General features: G+C 38.6%; 2 protein-coding genes across 2 annotated transcripts in view; both read right to left on the bottom strand.

Annotated features, from left to right (window-relative positions):
- Nucleotides 1-19580, bottom strand: part of Echdc1 (ethylmalonyl-CoA decarboxylase 1) — a 106827-nt gene that overhangs the window by 51695 nt on the left and 35552 nt on the right. The gene's annotated exons all lie outside the window — the stretch shown is intronic.
- Nucleotides 6067-19580, bottom strand: part of LOC141420672 (uncharacterized) — a 29377-nt gene continuing 15863 nt past the window's right edge. Inside the window, exon 5 of the mRNA XM_074064972.1 lies at nt 6067-6885. Within this exon, the coding sequence (XP_073921073.1) occupies nt 6872-6885 (14 nt within the window). The 3' untranslated portion in view covers nt 6067-6871. The remainder of the gene's footprint in view (nt 6886-19580) is intronic.

Raw genomic sequence — 19580 nt, 5'->3', positions numbered from 1 at the left:
CTCTATATTGTTCATAGCCTTCCATATTTATGACTTCCTGTGAACTCTACAGGCTTTATTGCCCCTTGGTTTTCCAGCCTTCATGAAATCTTAGACAGAATTAAATGTGGAGTCAGCCTCCTAACTGCAGTAGTTATATCTCTAGTAACAGCTCTGGCTGGTACAGCAACTGCTGTCGGTGGTTTAGACTCTTCCTTACAAACAGCTGACATAGTTAATTCAATAGCTGCTGATGTTTCTCAAGCCTTTTCTACCTAGATGCTCATCAATGAACAGCTACACTGAGCCATTGTTGTACTACAACAACAAAAAGACCTCCAAAGTCTACAAAGCAAAAGCCTTTACAAACTACAACAACTGACCTGTGACACACAGTACAAACACATCTGCATGATGGAAATCCCATGGAACGAGACTGCCCATACTTACTCAGACTTGTCACACAGTCTTCAAGGACAATGGGACAAAGACTTTCAACAATATCAAAAGAATCTAGCTATATACGTCAACATGCTACAGGCCACCCGAGTTACTACGGAGACTGCTGATTTCCTAACTCAGTGGTGGGGTCATACATGGAATAAGTTAAAATCTTGGTTCAATCCATTTAATTTACTAAACATGACATGTATTGTAATCATACTCCTGCTTACAACTAGCATTATCAAATGTATGCTTACCCGCTTATAGGCCACTGAAAAGAAACATGATATTCTGTTAACAATATTAAAAACAAAAGGTGGAATTGTGGAGGATTCCTAGATGAGCAGCCACGCTGTATCTTGCCCTGCCTGAAAACAAGTAGAGTAACCTGCTCACTTGCAATAAAGCCTTGTTTGCAATACAGGCGACTGCATAAACACTGACCATTAGGGCCTGGCTGGCATCTGTGTTACCTTCTCAATTCTTGCTTGCGCACCTAGTAAACTTTTGAACTTGCTAAACTTCCTCTAAACAGAGTATCTAACTGCTGCTTATTACACATTAAAGTTGAACCTGATCTCTGAATCTGTTCCCTGAGTGTTTTCTCAGTCATCCTTCTCCCCACCGGGATAACAGAAATCCACCATACTGCTGCAGACCAGTGCAACAGTTAATAAACCTTTGCTTCCTTCCCCTACCAATAAAACTGTTCTTATTATTGGTGAATTGACATTGAGTTCAGAGGACCAAATTTCCAGCATCAGTAAGGGGACTTCCAGGAGTATCTGTGATGGTGGCCAAAGAAATTTAGATAATAAGGCTCTGTCCTAATGAATGAATTAATGTCTTGATGGATTCATAATGTTATGACATTATTGGGAGGTGGTGAAAGGTAGGAGGTAGGCCCAGTTTGAGGAAATTGGTCACTGGGGATGTTATAGTAGTTTCAAGCTGCAGATCCAAACTCCTAAGTGTCAGCCACTTACCCTAATATGGCACATAAAGACACAAGAAATGGTGGAGGTCAGAGAATGGATATTTAATTTGCAGGGCATTGTCATATAACAGGATGTGGCAATATAAAATTTTAACCTGTAGGCATGAGCTGTAGATTAAATAGAAAAAGAATTTGGGGAAGGGTTAAAAGATATGTATAATGATTAAATAGTGCCAGTCACACTGTGGCAATGTGGCTTGGCTAAACATCACCTCAGTCTTGTTTTGGGAGGGAGTCCCGATGCCACTATCATCACTGGAGGATAGCAATTTGATCAAGATAAGCAAGTCATTGTTGCCTAGCCAGTGGTCTGTCCCGCAGATGATCTGCTGTTCCTTTAGTTTGGAGCACTTTCCTCCATTCCTCCTTATAAAGATGGTATCAGTCCTGTCCTTCCTGAATTCCAAGGTGATTGCAAGGAGAATGTCTTCAGAGCAAAAACAGATATATCTGAGGTAGAGATGCCAAGCTTTTTTCTGCTTTTGATTAATGTATGGGCCCAAGCAGGGAGTCACTGCTGTTTTATCTATATTTTGCCCCTACCCTTTCCTGTATTTCCTCTTTTCTGTTTCCTGTCTGTTATGATGTGATTGTTCTGTCTCATAACCTGTGTGAGCTTATTTTAGACACCTAACTGGGAGCAGCAGGAGATTGAGAAAAGACAAAAGACAAATATGCAAAAAAAGCTGGGATCAGGTGTGCTGGGCACCCTGGTGGAGATACACAATAGCCTCCACCACCTCCAGTGAGTTTATTATATACAGCAGCAAATAAGGAAGTATAGCAACAATTCTGAGTACTTGACATCATAGTTATTGGGAACAGGGGGAACCTGTGATTGCTACTCTCTGCATGGAAACATTTTTCGAAAAGCAGTTGTGCTGCATTTTGCCCTCTCCCCCTTCTGCAACTGGAGGCTGTGCCAAACCCAGCCTGCAGACATGGCTGCTTATATCAAGCTTTCTCCTTCTTATACTCTGCCCCCCACATCTCCCTCCTTTTTATTTGTTAAATGCTCCCAATGAAGCCCGACCCTTAATCCAAGGAGCTGTCTTTGCACAGTGCAGCATCTGACTGAGAGAACAAGAAAACAGATGAACAATAATACACTTATTCCTGCCAAATACCAGGAGGAGTGCTTTACCAAGTTAAACAGATTGAAACCCTTGAGTTCATTCAGGATAGTTTTTGCAATATTAGCTGGAGAAACATTATCATAAGCTTTTTGCATGGCCAATATTTGTTTCCTTAATTGCCATAAGTCTATAGTATCATTGCTTTGTTCCCATGGCCCATAAGATGAACTTTTATTTTTTCCCAGCAAAATTCAGATTCATTGTATTGTGCAGCTGTGACACAAACATGGTGGAAGTTAGCATTAACAACCCTTGTCAACATTTTATGACATCGAATTCATAGCCTAGAGTGATAACCACAGCTTCAAGTATGTTGAGGCAAACATCCATCTTGTCATCAATCTGCACTTGAGCTTCTAGAGCATAAGTAACATTTTTGGTCAAATTTTTAACATAGTGAGCTTTTTTGTACAGCCTGAGTCAATGCCACTGCAGCCACAGCTGTAGTAACAAACTCATGGTAACAAAGGCCACAATGCCCACTATAATTAGCCCCACCATCCTCTTTTCTCTAAGCAAAAACCTTTTTATTTCCTTAACTACTTGTAGTCTATATTGCGTACCAATCTCCTCAAATGTTGGTAGGCACTAGGACATAGGGAGGCTGGGCCACAATCAGGATGAATTTGTCCTTGTTATGACTGGAGATGCAGGTGGTAAGGGTACCCTCTTGACAAGTAATACTATATAACTCTTTCCCTTGGCAACCTTAACATTAACAATTACCGAAGCATAGGGGTGTTGGACGCAGGCCTATTGGCCAATCTCAGCCCCTTCACTATCCAGATCAGCCAATGGCCAACTTGTGAGATTGAGCAGGCTGATAGCAGCTGCCAATTTCCATAAATCCCTTTTTGGTGTGCACCCATCTAGTCTCAGGACTGACAAGTGCCAGAATCCGGTGTTATTGGACTCCTGAGTACCATTTTTTAAAAAATATTATTTATTTATTTATTATTTTTTATTTATTTTGTGGTACTGGGGTTTAAATTCAGGTCTTTTACTTCCTAGGTGAGCTACCACTTGAGCCATGTCCCTAGTCATTTATTTTGAGACAAGATCTTGCTGTGTAGCACAGGCTAGTCTTGAACTCCCAGCCCTCCTGCCTGAGCCACATGAGTGCTGGAATTACAGGCCTGAACCACAATACCCAAATTGAAGCTCACATCAAATTTTTTTTTTTTTTTTTTAAATTCAGGGCCTACACCTTGAGCCAGCTCTTTTTTGTGATGGGTTTTTTTCTTTTTTTTTCTTTTTTTTAAATTTATTTTTTATTTTTTATTGTTTTATTATTTATATGTGCATACAAGGCTTGGGTCATTTCTCCCTGCTGTCCCCACCCCCTCCCTTACCACCCACTCTGCCCCCTCCCTCTCCCCCCACCCCCTCAATACCTGGCAGAAACTATTTTGCCCTTATCTCTAATTTTGTTGAAGAGAGAGTATAAGCAATAATAGGAAGGAACTAGTGTTTTTGCTGGTTGAGATAAGGATAGCTATACAGAGAGTTGACTCACATTAATTTTCTGTGCATGTGTGTTACCTTCTAGGTTAATTCTTCTTGATCAAGCCTTTTCTCTAGTTCCTGGTCCCCTTTTCCTATTGGCCTCAGTTGCTTTTAAGGTATCTGCTTTAGTGCCAGAATCCAGTGTTATTGGACTCCTGAGTACCATTTTTAGAAAAACAAACTACTTCATTTCCTGATAAGTTGAACATAAAAACATGAAAAAGACATTCTCTCCAAGGCACCACCCAGGACTTCCAGGTTACCTCATGAAGAGAGCACCATGGTAAGTGAGGCATACGGGTGGCATTATAGGGCTCTGTGGCATTAAATCTATTAAAAGACATACATGTGGGTAACGAACTAGATATTCCTGTAAAGTTATAGTCACTATATTGAGACACCAAATGTCCTGATGAATGACCTCTTATGTGCACTGTATCATTAGTAAAGATAGCTACAGGGTGACTCTGCCAAATAATAGTATGTATCATTGGTGGGCCAAGCATGAAAGTCCAGTGTTCATCACCTTGGAAAACACCCACCTGTATTGTGATTATGACCAATGCCACCAGAAATGTGGCTGTGGGATTCCCAGCAATACTCAGGCTACCAGTTACCATCGTCACCATGTCCATCAGTTTCTTAATTTGACCCCAGGTGGGTGGCTCACTGTCCTGCATCTCTCTCTCCGCTGGCTGTCTCCTTGACCACCCTCTGGTTGGTGGAGGAATCAGCCTCAGTTATTCCCTATCCTGGGGTGAGTCTTCCACTCTCAGCCTCCTTATCTTTGGGACCAGTGGGTCCATGGAGCTTGACAAACCATGATGGTACCCACACTGGGTGTTCTGCACCTTCAGGAAAAACACAAGCATGCCCTCAAACCCACATAGGCAAACAATGAGCAATGGCATGCTTAGTGGCCGCACCAGCATGTGCGGAGGCATAGATATAAGGTGAAATTGCCTACACAGGGCTGAAGCATTTTGATGGAAGCATGACTTAATCCGGAAGCTTCTATGGGTATGGCAGTTTGTGTGGGAAACTCAGAGCCTAGGTTATCTGCCTGGGCATTACCATGAGCAAGTGGGCCAGGGAGATTAGAATGTGAGCACAAATGGCTCATAAAACAGGGATAGAGGTGGGTTCACACCAGACTATGCAACTGAAAGAAAAGATTAAATAATTCTTCACTACTAGTATGGCCAATATAAGCAGTTTCAATGTGGCATAAAACACCTACCACATAGTGACTATCACTGTACAGTTTGATAGGTTATTGTGGAAAGTCCCTGATTGGTGTAAAAGGCAGCAGTACCACACCCAGTAGCATCAGTGAAAATTGTGACAGCCTCTGACAAAAGGGAAGATAGAATAATTTTTGGAAAGATAAATGCATGATGGGAGACAAACTGTAAAAGTGTTGAATGCAGGAGATGTTCTCTGACCTGTCCTGAAAAATTAGCCAGTGCAGACTGCCATAAGTCTGAAAATTGCTACCACCAATGCTGTTAATCTTATGAAAATGGGACAACAATGTTACTGGGATCATGCCCCAACAATTCACAATGAGTGCGTCCCTTAGCAATCAGCCTACCTACCAGCTCATGATATGGTGTAAGAACCTTAGCAGGAGAGTGACCCAAGTATAACCATTCCAATATCCACTGCAATTGCCAGAGTGCTCCTGTGGCAGCCATGTGGGAATGGGGCCGGGCCTGACTGGGACTGAGCTCTTTTAGGAAGTGGGTCCAATGCCATGGCTCTCTCTGCCAGCACCTACCAGAGCCCACCGTGACTTGGTCATTCTCAAGCCTGCTGGCTCCCAGCAGTAGCACTGTGCTCTACAAATCCCATTCCTCTTCTCCAACACCAAGGGCATATCTCAGGGCATTGAGTCAGATACTGAAGAGGAGAGTCTTTGTTTATATGAGAGAGTGGGATCCAAACAATCTCTAATCAGAGACCACAAGCCAAAAGTAAAAATGGGCATGCATTCTAGCCCTCCAGCCCTATATTGTGCCCTAAACCTGTCTCCTACCTTGTCCCATGTTTCTAAATTTACCATGCCCTCCTCAGGGAACCACAGGAAACTATACTGTACAAAAATCTAAAACCTGCATAAGCTGAAATGACCTGACCCTGCTTCCTCTAATCTTTAGCATAGCTTTTAAAGCCCATATATAGAGTTCTCAGTCCTTAGACTCATTCTGTCCCATGTTTGTGCACATGACTATATTTAATTCACTCTCCCCCTCACCTTACTTATTTTTTACTATGTGTGTGGTTCTTGGAGAGTGTCTCTTCTTCGTGGGCTTCAAGTTCCCCCGTAGTTAGGTCACTGTTCAGGCACCACCTCTCTGAGCTTGTGGGAGCTCATCCTATGAACCTAACTGGGAGTGACAGGAGATTGAGAAAAGACAAACATGCAAAAAAGCTGGGATCAGGTGGGCTGGGCACTCTGGAGGAGACACATAACAGCCTCCACCACCTCCAGAAAGTTTATTATATACAGCAGCAAACAAGGAAATAGAGCAACAGTTCTTAGGGGGCATAACATTGTAGTTATCAGGAACAGGGGGAACCTGTGATCATACACATCATACAAAAAGCAGCTGTGCTGCATTTTGCCCTCTCCCTTTTCTGCAGCTGGATGCTGTGCTAATCCCAGCCTGCAGGTTATTGGACATAGCTGTGCTTTCTTCCTTCTGCAGCTGGGGGCTGTGCCAAACCCATCCTGCAGACATGGCTGTGCTTATGTCAAGTTCTCATACTCCACTCTCCACAGTTCTGCTCTGCTACAGCCTTCCTGCTATGGATGGACACCTGTGAAATCATGAGCCAAAATGATTAATTACTCTCTCTAGGTTGTTTCTGCCAGGTATTTGGTCACAGAAATGAGAAAAGTAATATACTAGTATTTAATTCCAATTTATTCTGTAACAGGCAACTTAATCTATTATACTCTGTTGAACAAGATCACAAGATCACTTAGTGATCTGGGAAAGTTAATCTATATCAGTTTTCAGAGTGAAGGAAGTGACCAGATGCATACATTTTTCTCTAAGAAGCCTTTCAAGATTAATAGCTGTGGCTCGGAAGCTTGATATGTGTGTGTGTGTGTGTGTGTGTGTGTGTGTGTGTGTGTATCTCCCTGGTATTATTTTCACTAAGTAGAAAACAAATTGTGTCATTAGGAGATAATACTATCATATCACTTGTCTTTTTTGCCAAATGACATAGGGGTGAGTCAGGGAGTTAGGAAACTTGATGGCTGAGAACAGTGGTTTGGATATTGATAACCACATCATACTCCACTGATATTAATGGAATGACTCACAGTACACAACAAAGTCTTATTGGCCCACAGCCCTGTAGCCCGTGGAAAATGAAAAAATCAAGTCTGATCTTCCAAAGCCACTGGATTAGTAACATATAACATATAACCCCATGTCTAAGAGCATGACACATAACCCAGTTTCCAGGAATGATTGTCCCCTTGCTTGCAGATAAAACTTGAGATCTTGTGCCCCTTGGAGCAGCTGCTCCTTCTTGAGTCTGCCCACTCTCTCATATGGAGAGTGTGCTTTTATTTTGCTTTGCATTAGTAAACCTGCTCTTGCTAAGTCTTCTCTTTGTTGGTCCTTGAACTTGTTCTCTCCAAGAACCTTCTGGCCTCAACCCAGTGTCACAGATATTTCATTACTTGCCTGTTCTCAAAGAATTTACCAAAAAGTTGAGGAAATAAATTGTGTTTTTTAAAAGATGAAAACCATCGAAAAAGAAATGCAAATTACATCAGGGAAGAAACTAGGCAAATGGTGAAAATTAAAAGAAGATAGCACAAAGAAGACACATTTTCATTATTGGTTATAAAATGCTAAAAGAAAAAAACAGTATTTGTCTTTTCTACTTCTGCTTAAATTGTGTCTAGTCTCCCCAACTCTTTGTTAAACTCAAACAGGGATCTGCAATGAGGTATGTCCAATTGTGTTAGTGAGCTAAAATAATTAAGCCTATTAATTTTGTTTATACTTCATATTATGCAACTTCTCCTCATACCAATATGTATGCATGAATAATTAGCACTGACAAATTGGAATAGACTTTGAGATTAAACTATAAAAATAAGATATTTAAGTGTCCAGAGAAGACAGGAAGGTGAGAGATGTGAAGGCTAACCCAAAATATCTTGTTCCTACTCTCCATATTCTGTAGAAAGCTAGAAAATTTGATATCCCAAAAGCTAGTTTTCCTCAGGTTTTAGTTCTTTTTGTTCAGTAGTATTCTGATTGCTCAGCTCTCTCTATATAGCATTTCGATGTACCTGCACATACAGTTTTGTGTGAAGGCACTTTTTGGTGTAATAAGTATTGTGCTAAACTACAATGTAAAGGCTAATGAACTGCAGCCTTCACTATATACTAATACTATAGTGTTAGTATCTCAATACCTAGTCATCCTTTATCTCCTGTCTCTATTCACAAATATTGGATGGCCATTTTTATAGTTATTTCAGTTTTCACAAACTATAGGTTGAATTATAATTATTCTCCCCTTCCTCACTTGACTATTAAACTCCTTTTCTCCCTCACATCTATATAATGTTCTGCAGTCAGGATTTTTATTTATTTAATATCTTTGGCAGTGCTGGATATCAAACTCATACTCTCAAACATACAAGGCGTGTGTTCTACCCCTGGACTACATTCCCAGGCTGGCTGTCAGGACTTTTAAATATCCACTTTTCTTCAGAAATTGACTTGAAGTAGCTTTCAGTTTTGAGACACATAGGTTTTTCTTTCCTATATTTACTTAATTCCTTTTTAAAAAGTGTTTACAATAATTCCAAAAGACTTTGTCAACCTTAAAAAGTATTTTGAACCAACTTTACATCTGGACCAGTCAGCATTTCATCCCTCCATAAAAGCTCAATTAAAGGAGAAAATTGGGTATTTAATCAAATACTGAATGCAAGTGTCTATAGATTGTTACTTTGCAATTTTCTACTCTAGAAATAGAGACAGAGATAAGCCTATCTCTGTTTCTGACCCTCCTTAACTGCCTATATATTAAAAAGATATTCTTTGGTATTCTTCTACTATTTAAAAAAGAATATACAACTCTCTGCTGGCTTAAAAAAATCTCTATTTAGAAATATTGTCCCTATTCATATCCAAAAAAGTTTTTAAAAAATCATCCATAATCCCTCACAAGATGTAACCACTAATACTTGAGAAAAATACAGATTGAAATATTCTATCCGTGGCAACATCTATATCTGCACACATGCACATGTATAAAAATCTACACAAAACTTAGCAAAATAAAGCATTACATTTCTCTATATTAGAAAATACTTTAAATTGATATGTAATTATTTATTAATATCCTTTTCTTCCTTTTATGTATTTCTCTTGTAAGCAACACTTTACTTAACCTAATCTTGTATCTTGTAAGGGAGTTTAGACACATTTACATGTATTATAATTAACCTTTTTAACCTTAAGGCTTATACTTAATTAATGATATTGTTTTATCTGAAGGAATAGTATTTTCAAATTGTTAATATATATTAAAAAATTTCCCTTCCATTCATTCACATATCTCAATGTTCATTGCCTCACAGGAGTAATTTTGATGGTAGAAAACCTTAAATAGCATGTTTTACTAAAATACTAGATTAAAAAATTACCAAATAAATAATAAAATTGAAAAGATTTAGGGGAATAAACAAGGTGTTTCTAGATGTGTTAGCTTTCCATTTCTATATGACTATAGTTATCATAGGGATGTGAAGATACATGTCTAGTTTTGTTTGCATTTTCCTGATGATTAGTTATTTTTGGCATTTTATATGCTTTTTAGTGATTTATACACTTTTAGAGAAATGGCTACTCAGATCGCTTGGCCATCTTTTTGTGCCTTTTAATATTTTTGTTACTGAATTGTAAAAGTTCCTTTTATATTCTGGATGTAGTTCTTGTTTTCAGATATAAGACAGGCAACTAGTTTTTCATATTTCATGTCTTTTTTCACTTTCTTGATACTGTCCTTTGAAGTGCAAATATCTTAAATTATAATTAAAACTTTGTTCTTTTTGGTACTGTTGTACATGAAATCTCTCTCTCTCTCTCTCTCTCTCTCTCTCTCTCTCTCTCTCCCTTTGTCAGTTTAGTAGGTAAACTGTTTGAACTCAGGGCTTTACACTTGCAAAGCAGGAGTTCTCCCATTTAAGTCATACCTCTAGTCCATTTTGCTCTGGTTGTTTTGGAGATGGGGGGGTCTCATGAACTAATTCCCCTGGGTGGCTTCAAACCATGATCCTCCCGATCTCAGTTTTCCAAGTAGCTAGGGTTATAGGTGTGAGCAACTGGTGCTAGGGGAATTTTTCTCTTGATTTCACACTGCATCAGCAAATGTTTTAGAGGAGTCAAGGAAAACAGTAAAGATATATTGCTGAAATTGTTTTCTCTTTTTAGCCTATAGAAGTCCAACTGACTTTTGTATATCAAAATGTATATCATATATACTGCATTAATATTATATTATCAACCTTGCTGGACTTGTACACTAGTTTGAATAGTTCTTCTAGTGGATTGCTTAGAATATTCTAGATGCAATTTGATGTCATCTGTTAATAGCAATATTTTTACTTTCCCCATCCAGTCATATTCCTTTTATTTCTTGCCTAATTGCCTCTGTGTTAAATAAAAGTACAAAAGCGAATTTAAAGGGAAAACATTCAAGTATTTCATCATTTAACATGTGTGCTATGAATTTTGATAGATGCACTTTATCAGGTTCAGGAAGTTTGCACTTGTTCTTTGCTGAATGATGTAATTATGAATTGGGATTGGATTATTTCAAATTATTATTCCTTTTCCATTTAGATGCATTTCCCTCTTTATTGTGTTGCTGTAATGCATTATAGCAATTTATATGGAGATGTTAAAACAGTCTGCATTCTTGGGATAAATTACATTTGGGTATGATATAAAATATGTTTTACATATTACTGAATTTTATTTGTGAGTATTTTTAGAAAAGTTTTATAAGAGTATTGGTCTGTAGTTTCCTTGTGATATTGTGTGCTTTTGGTATGAGATAATCTGACATCACAGCATGATTTAAGAAGTACTTCATCCTCACCTATATTTTGGGCATTTTAGGAATTGGTATTCTTAAAATGTTTGGGAAAAATCATCAGTATAGGCTTTTAGACTTTATATTTCTTCCTAATTTTTGAATTACTAATTTAATCATTTTGCTAGTTATAGTGCAGCAGGGAGGAAGACCAGAAAAGAAACAGACAAGTTTGTTCTGACAATGTAGCAAGGGAAAGGGATGGCAGAAGAGAGAGATAAAACTTAAAGAATTGAAACATGAAAGTCACATAGCACTTGGGGAATGAAATATCAATAAAGTCACATGCAACCATATATGGGTTAAGGTTTTTGCTTAACTTGCTTCTTGCTTTTTGCTTCTGTAACCTGCTTGCAAGGGTATATAAGGTAAGACCCCTTTGTTCTTGGGGCTCAACATTTGGACACCAGTCTGCCGAGTCTGTGCCAGCACAATAAAATGTTGCTTCCTGCTAAACTGCCTCAGTGTGCCCCATCTCAGCTTGAGATTCCTGCAACGTTTCTTGGGGGCTTGCTGCCGGAATTGCAGAGACAGTGATTTGTCACCTCCCTTGTTGCCAGGGTGCCTCCCCTGGGACCACTGGGAGAACTGATCCCGCCAGGCACCAATGGACAGTTTGATCTGGAGGAGGGACTCATCCTCCTGGTGAGTCAGGGTGAAGGCCTCAGATGCACAACAGAATCCAGTGAGGTGCAGGAACCAGCAAGGGGAGGGAGTACCACTCGTAAGACTGGTAAAAACCCAGGTTCAAATAATAGGCTTGCTTTTAGGAGGCAGAAGGGGAGACTGATCACTTCGCAGAGACCCCCAAGTAACCCTGTCTGGGGTGAAATTGGGTCTCTCAGGTTTAGGGAGCAGGGTGAAAGTGTGTGCTGGTTTTCTTAGTAGCAAGATAGACCAGAATGAGAAACAACACAAGAGAAAAAAAAGCACTTTGGGTAAAATGCAAGAAACCTCCAGTACTGTGTGTGTGTGTGTGTGTGTGTGTGTGTGTGGCAGGATACCTTAAAATAGCCACAACTGAGGTTAAGGGATGGTAACAAAAATTCATTTCCAAAGAGGAAGACTCACAAGAGAACAGATGCATCATCCACCATTCCACTTGATAACTCTCTGATTATGGTTTAAAAAGGTTTTTCTGAGAGTGCACTCAAATTTTGTGTGTGTCAATTTGTTTACAACATTGGACAAAATTTAATTTGCTCCTGGAATTCCAGCTCATCTTATGTGTGCTTAAGTTTACATTTTTTTCTGGCATGCTTAATTTATAAAACTTTTGTGTGTGTATGTGTGTGTGTGTATGTGTAAGCATCTTCAAAATGGTTCTTAAACTGCTGTTATAAGGTTAATGTGATATTCAAGGTAACAAAAAAACAGGGTGTTTATTTTAAAGATCTCTGTTATAAACTGCTTAAGCCTTTTACATTAAGAATATGTAAACATCTTGAGGATGGTTCTTAATATAGATTCAATGTAAAAAAATTATTACTCTGTTCTACTACTACTTTTAAAAAAACAGTTTTCCAACTTATTTCAATCAGGTCTCACTAGGATACAGACATTCAAGGATTAACACTCTGGCTCAGATGGGGGGTGGGGAGGCAGAATAAGAAAGAAAAAGAGGGGGGCACAGCCTGCAGTAGGAATCTTAAAATTTGGGTAGTTAAAAAAATGACCTTAGCCTGTTTAATTCTGTTGTAAATAAAATCTGGGATTTAATTCCCTCTAATAATATATAGGCCTATTAACAAAATGGGCTTTCTATAAATTGTTTTTATACAAAAAATAATTTTAGGGTTGCTTTCTGTTTTTTTAAATACAAATATAAGACTCTAAGTTAAAATGGTTTATGAGTTATTTTCAACTGGTAACAAATATATATATAAGGTATATAGTTTTTTAAAAATTATAGGATCAAAAATACTTTAAAAAATGGATAAAAACAAGCTGCCCCAGAGGATACAAATTATTTGTCACAAAGGTACAGAGTAAGTTGTCATAAAAAGATGAAGCTTATAAAATGTTAATATAAGTGATTAAGTTAACTAAAATCCAGTTACCTAAAAGATTTTAATTAATTAATTAATTTATTTATTTATTGTTCATATGTGCATACAATGCTTGGTTCATTTCTCCCCCCTGCCCCCACCCCCTCCCTTACCACCCACCCCACCCACTCCCTCTCCCCCCCACCTCCTCGATGTCTGGCAGAAACTATTTTGCCCTTATCTCTAATTTTGTTGAAGAGAGAGTATAAGCAATACTAGGAAGGAACAAGGGTTTTTACTAGCTGAGATAGGATAGCTATACAGGGAGTTGACTCACATTAATGTCCTGTGCATGTATGTTACATTCTAGGTTAATTCTTCTTGATCTAACCTTTTCTCTAGTTCCTGGTCCCCTTCTATTGACCTCAGTTGCTTTTAAGATATCTGCTTTAGAGATTTGGAGATTGCCCCCTTGTCCATTAAAAAAGACATGTAATACCCATGCCTCTCCTCTGCCTACTTGGGGTCAAATAAAAAAGTTGGCTACAGAGGGCGAGGAGTTGCTGTGATATACATCACAACCTCAGACATTAGAGGCCTTGTTTTTGGCCATGACCACCATACTCTCCTGTCAATCATCTGCCTAATTGGCATGTACCAGCTCTCCAAATTAAAATGGACCTTCACCACATTCAATTAAAAAATATAAAGAGGGGAGATGTTGGGAACCAAAAGCCACAGTCTGACAAGGTCACTGTGGCTTAACAGCATTCCAACAAGGTCAGAATCTGCAGGTGCACCATGTCTCTATCACAGTGGGAAGGAATGCTAAGTGGTTTCCCTTGACTGAAAAGAAGTTTTTACTTAGTCAAGGACACTGGCAGTAAGAATGCAGGGTGGCCAAAACAGAAAGGTTGTAACTAGGTCAGAGTGTTTTTGATGTTTAAGTCTCTTCCTCTTTTATATAAAGTTTGCTGAGAAAAATAAAATTTGGCCAGTTGGTCATCAGCCTTCTGGTCTTCTCAATTATGTGTCTTGTCTGTTCATTCCTATCCTCAGCCCTTTTCAAGTTTAGGATTCTTGTGATCCCAGCACTAATATGTATCTATAACCTCTCTAAAGCTGTGATGCTATTGCTGGTATACTAAATATATTTATGTTTTTCAAGTATATCAAGCCTCCTAAAATATAAAATTTAGATAAACACAGTAGCAAAAAGTTAGTGGTACTAAGACCCTGTTTTGTTAGTTGCTAAATTGTCTGTCAGAATTTTAACCATGGTTCTTTTCAGTTTTTGTCACTACAGTTCTGATCCTTCTGGAGCATTTATAATCAAGTCCATAAAAATATGACTCTAATAAATACTTACGTGTCAACCAGATTAGCTTTTTAGATGTCTGTTTTTGTTGGATTTTGTTTTGTATTGTCCTTGCCTAGAAGCCCACTGTGTAAAAGCAACTCCTTCTAAGCCTCTTTGTTGCTTAAATTTGGCCAAAAGGGTCTAATTGGCACTAACTCCCACCTGATCTGCTTGTTACTCCCCCCCTTCTCCCTTCAATGTGGGACCAAAACCAAACCAACAAACAAAATCCAGGAAAAAACAAATCCTCATGACAAAGAAAAAAAATGACCAATCTAAAAATATCTTCAGTTTAAAGCCACACCACCCTCAACAAACCCCATCTCATCTGGTCTCAGAAGCTAAGCAGTGTCAGGCCTGGTTAGTACTTGGATGGGAGAAAGATCTTCAGAGAAGACTGCTCAGAGACAAGCATTTTAAAGACAAGGAGGGAATGCTGTCAAGGTTCAAATGGAGTCACTCATGCCAGATCTCTCAAAAATAACCAAGGCTGAGAGGATTGAGGAAGTGATTCTTATACATGTGTGGCTATGGCATTAAAGCCCTTCTAGACACAAATTCATATTTTTTTACACAGCATCTTCTACTTAAATAGAGACAAAGTGACTATTTTTACTGGCTCTAAACATGTCTTTTGATACTTAAAGATGATGGTTTTAACTTTTTTTAAGAACAACACATTTTCTTGGACATCTATACCAATAAAATATTATTGCCATGGTAATTCTACTCAGAAAAGCAAAAAAAGATACTGTTTGGGCAAAAGAATAAAATGACCAACCATTAAAGCCCCACTGGAAGGTCCCTTTTGTTGTTATCTTGTCTATCCCCACTGCAGCAGGACAATAGCCCTGTTTTAGTCACTCTGGAAGCTGTCTAGTCTATCCACAGTAGAAGCCTGAACATGGGATGTACCCCTGCTGTCCTCTACACACTTGGACTTTTACCTTTTGGGTTGGCCCTTGCAAGGTTTCCCCCATGTGCTGAATGTTATAAGAGAGCCATTGTTGGGACCTCTGCACAGCCATCATTTGTATCATGCACCCACCAACAGGTTGGGTGTTACATTGGTTCATATGCTCCTGGGTTTCTGAAGTTGCTGGTAAGCAAATCTAGAAGTCTCAGAGTAAAGAAAGTATTACAGGCTACATTTGTCATGAAAAGTGGGGCTATGGGTCTTGTCTTGGGAGCATATTTGATGTTACCCTGCCTGGTTCTTTTGGTATTGTGGTCCATCAGGACCATTATAGAGAGAATAACAGCCACTCATGTAATGATGCTATAAAAATACAAACCCCTAAATCAAGATAATGCTCTTTAACCCTAGGTGAGTTTGGGCATCAAGGCGGGGAATAATGTAGCAGGAAGGAGGGCCAGAAAAGAAACAGACAAGTTTGTGGTCTGTTGATGTATTGGGGGAAGGGAAGGCATAGCAGAGATAAAACTTAAAAAAATATGAAGATAGTACTGGGGATTGAAATAGCCAATAAAGCCACATGCAGCCATATATGGATTAAGTTTTGCTTTTTACTTCTGTAACCTATTTGCAAGGGTATATAAGGTGAGACCCCTTTGTTCTCAGGGCTCAACCTTTGGACACCAGTCTGCTGAGTCTGTGCTGGCACAATAAAACATTGCTCTCTGCAAAACTGCCTCAGTGTCCCATATCTCAGCTTGAGAATCCTGCAACAGTAGGTTCTATTCAGATTTTCTCTTTCTTCTTGAATAAGTTTTTTTGGAAGTTTTAACAAGGTTTTATTTTAGTGTAACAGGATAAAGTATAGACTGGGGATGGGGGGGCAACATTTCCTGTACTCCACACAGGAAATGGGAGCAAAGACTCCTTGAGTAAGTTCTGATAGAAGGAATTTTGTCATTTCATTTACGTAATGTATTGACATCTTGTTTTTAGTAGTTGTCAGAATATGATTTTATTTAAAAAATACCATGGATGAGTGGCTTAAACAACAAGCATTTCACACAGTTCTGGAGGCTGGAAAAGTACAAGATACTCACAGATTAAGTGATGTTGTGACTAATGCTATTGTGAACAATGCTGCAATGAACATGAAGGATATTTGGCAAAGTCAAATAAGCAGACAAAAGAAAAATGCTGTGTGATTCTACCTCCTTGAATATCTATAATAATTGAATTCACAGAAGTGTGTAAAACTATAGTGGTTTCCAAGGGTTGGAAGATAGGGGAAATGGGGGTTTACTGTTTGAAGGGTATAAAGTTTCATTTATACTAGGTGAGAAAAATCTTGACAGCTGCTGTGCAACAGTCTTAGTTGGTTTGGATTGCTATAACAAAGTACCAAATACTATGTGGCTTTAATTTCTCACAGTTCTGGAAGTTCAAGATTAGGGTAACAGCTTGGTCAAGTTCTGGTGAGGGTTGTCTTCCTAGCTGTAGCATCTCTTTCACTCTTCCTATGGTTTGAATTTTTCTGTTCCCCCAAATTAATAAGTCGAAATCCTAATAACCAGTATGATGGTATTCAGAGGTAAAGCCTTTGAGAGGCAAATAGATGAAGAGGGTGGGAATGAGAACAGTTCATTCATATATATTCCAGAGAACTGCTTGCTGTACACTTCCACCATGTGAAGGGTATAGAAAGCACAACCTATAAGCCAGAAATCAGCCCTCACTAGATACTGAATCTGTGCCTTGATTTTGAATTTCCTAGCTTCCAGAAATAAACTTCTGTTGTTGACAAGATACACAGTCTCTATATTTTTTCAGGTTTCATTCTTCTATTTTCATATATGGATAAAAAATAGATCTACTATATACATCTTCATTCCTCCTTTCCTTGTGTCCACCCCCTCCCATTGGTGCCCATCCCAGGAAAAGATTTATTTCTCCCTCATGCCCTTCATTTTTTTAAAAAAATTAAGTGTATAGATAGTTCAAGAGTGTTTCACCTTGGTACTTCAGGTTGCATATATTGTGTTGTAATCAAATTAGACCCCCCCACCCCCATTATTTATTCATTCTCTATCACCATGCTCCTCTATACTCATCTATAATCATTTATAGATGGGTTGTTTCAATATTTTTCATCCTCTAACCTTTTCATCTCTCCCACCTCTCATAGCCCCCTCAGATGGATTCACTAATATAATTTTGTTCTTTCTCTCATATATGTTTCTATATATACATTTAACTTATAGGTCTAGTTTCCAGATATGAGAGAAAACATGTGAACTTTGATTTTTCTGAGGTTGGATTACTTTGCTTAACATGAAGTCTATATTTTTTCTAGAATCACAAACAAACTGAAACACTTTGTTTAGAAACTTGAGTTTCTGCCTTTGTCTTTTGGTCAATTTAGATAAAGTTTTATCAGTTTGTTTGATTGTGTTAAAGAACTATTTTGGCTACTTTGCTTTTCTCCATTGTTTTTCTATTCTATTTTATTAATTTTTCTCTAATGATTATTATTAGTGTTATATTTTTATTCTTTTCTTTACTGTTTAGGGTTATTTTCTTAGTGGCTTTTCTCGGGTTTTTGATATACATCTGAATTTAACATAATCTATGTGAGATTTATATTGACAATTCCAGTAAGATATAGAAATGGTACTCATAGTATTTTCTGCCTTTGCTGCTGTTTTATTTATTTATTTGCAGTTCTGGAGTGTGAACTCAGGGCTTCACTCTTGCTAGACAAGTGCTCTACATTTTGCCAGGGACAATATCTGTCTTTCAACATATGCCCTAAGTGACCTACTTTCCTCATGTAGCTCTCACTCCCTAACGTTTCTAGGAACTCTCAGTGGACAATTAAGGTATGAATTCTTCAATGAACTTATCCATAGCTCTCATAATACAATCACTTCTCAAAAGCCGTGCCTCTGAATACTGCTGCATAGGAAACCAAACCTTCAACACATGAGCTTTTAGGGTCCATTTCAGATATAAACCATAACACCTTGGACCTGGAAACATTCACATGAAATGAGAGCGGTTTCAGCAGTGCTCTTTGAGACTGTTTTCTTTCTTTAACTACATTTTGGTGTCCAGCTTCTCTAGTTGTTAGCTACTGTTTTTTTATTTTTGCCATTTCCTTAGACAAAAATTGTCCCACTGCTTCATGGGATCAAACCTGCAACTTACTTTAGAGGTAGTCACCCTGACCTCAGGAGTGATTTTTTTGAAATCTCTTTTCCTAATCCTTTTTGGAGAAAATTTTAGTTAACCTTTCAGCTTATTAATTTCACCATCTACAAACATCTCTATTGTGTTTTAGAGCACCCTTAGGTTTGAAATTTCCCAGACTCTGTTTCAAATAAAGCTAATACTTTGAGAACTTGAGATCTTTTCTTTAAAGTACTCTTTCTAAGGAAGAAAAATTCTCTTAGCCATGGAACACAGGTGGGAACATCCTTGTGAGTAACACTCCTTTCCTTGGGGAAGAGAATGCTGAAAGGAGGCAGTGGCCTCTGGTCATCTTCATTTACTTTCCCAGAGTGGAACATCTATCCTACAAATGGACTGGGGTGAAAGCAATCAGGGCATCAATCTTCTCAGTCAACCACACCTGTGCCAGGCAAACCTACTAATTAGGAGCCAAGTGGAAGAAGGGAGCCTCTGATCTCTCACACAGTCACATCGAATTTAGCTTTTGCAAAATTTAGTTCCAGTGTTTGGTAACTGCTGGCATCCTGCCCCTCACCTAGTGGCTGGGGAATAGGAAGTTCATATCTAGACAGGCTGCACCTGTCTAGAGTGAAAGTTCCTTCATGTTGAGTTGGAAGAAGGGGATGGGGAAGTAGGTTGTGATTCAAATGTCACAAATTCTGCTGGACACTAGTAGGTTTTATGAATAAATTCTTTCTTTTTCTTTTTTTTTTTTGTGGTACTGGGGCTTGAACTCAGGGCATTCACTTTGAGCCACTCCGCCAGCCCTTTTTATGATGGGTATTTTTGAGATAGGGTCTCACGAACTATTTGCAGAGGCTGGCTTTGAACTATGATCCTCCAGATCTCTGCCTCTTGAGTAGCTAGGATTACAGATGTG

This window comes from Castor canadensis, chromosome 1 (assembly GCF_047511655.1).
Source record: "Castor canadensis chromosome 1, mCasCan1.hap1v2, whole genome shotgun sequence".
In the NCBI taxonomy this organism is placed as follows: domain Eukaryota; kingdom Metazoa; phylum Chordata; class Mammalia; order Rodentia; family Castoridae; genus Castor; species Castor canadensis.
This window is presented reverse-complemented; position numbering and strand designations above follow the sequence as displayed.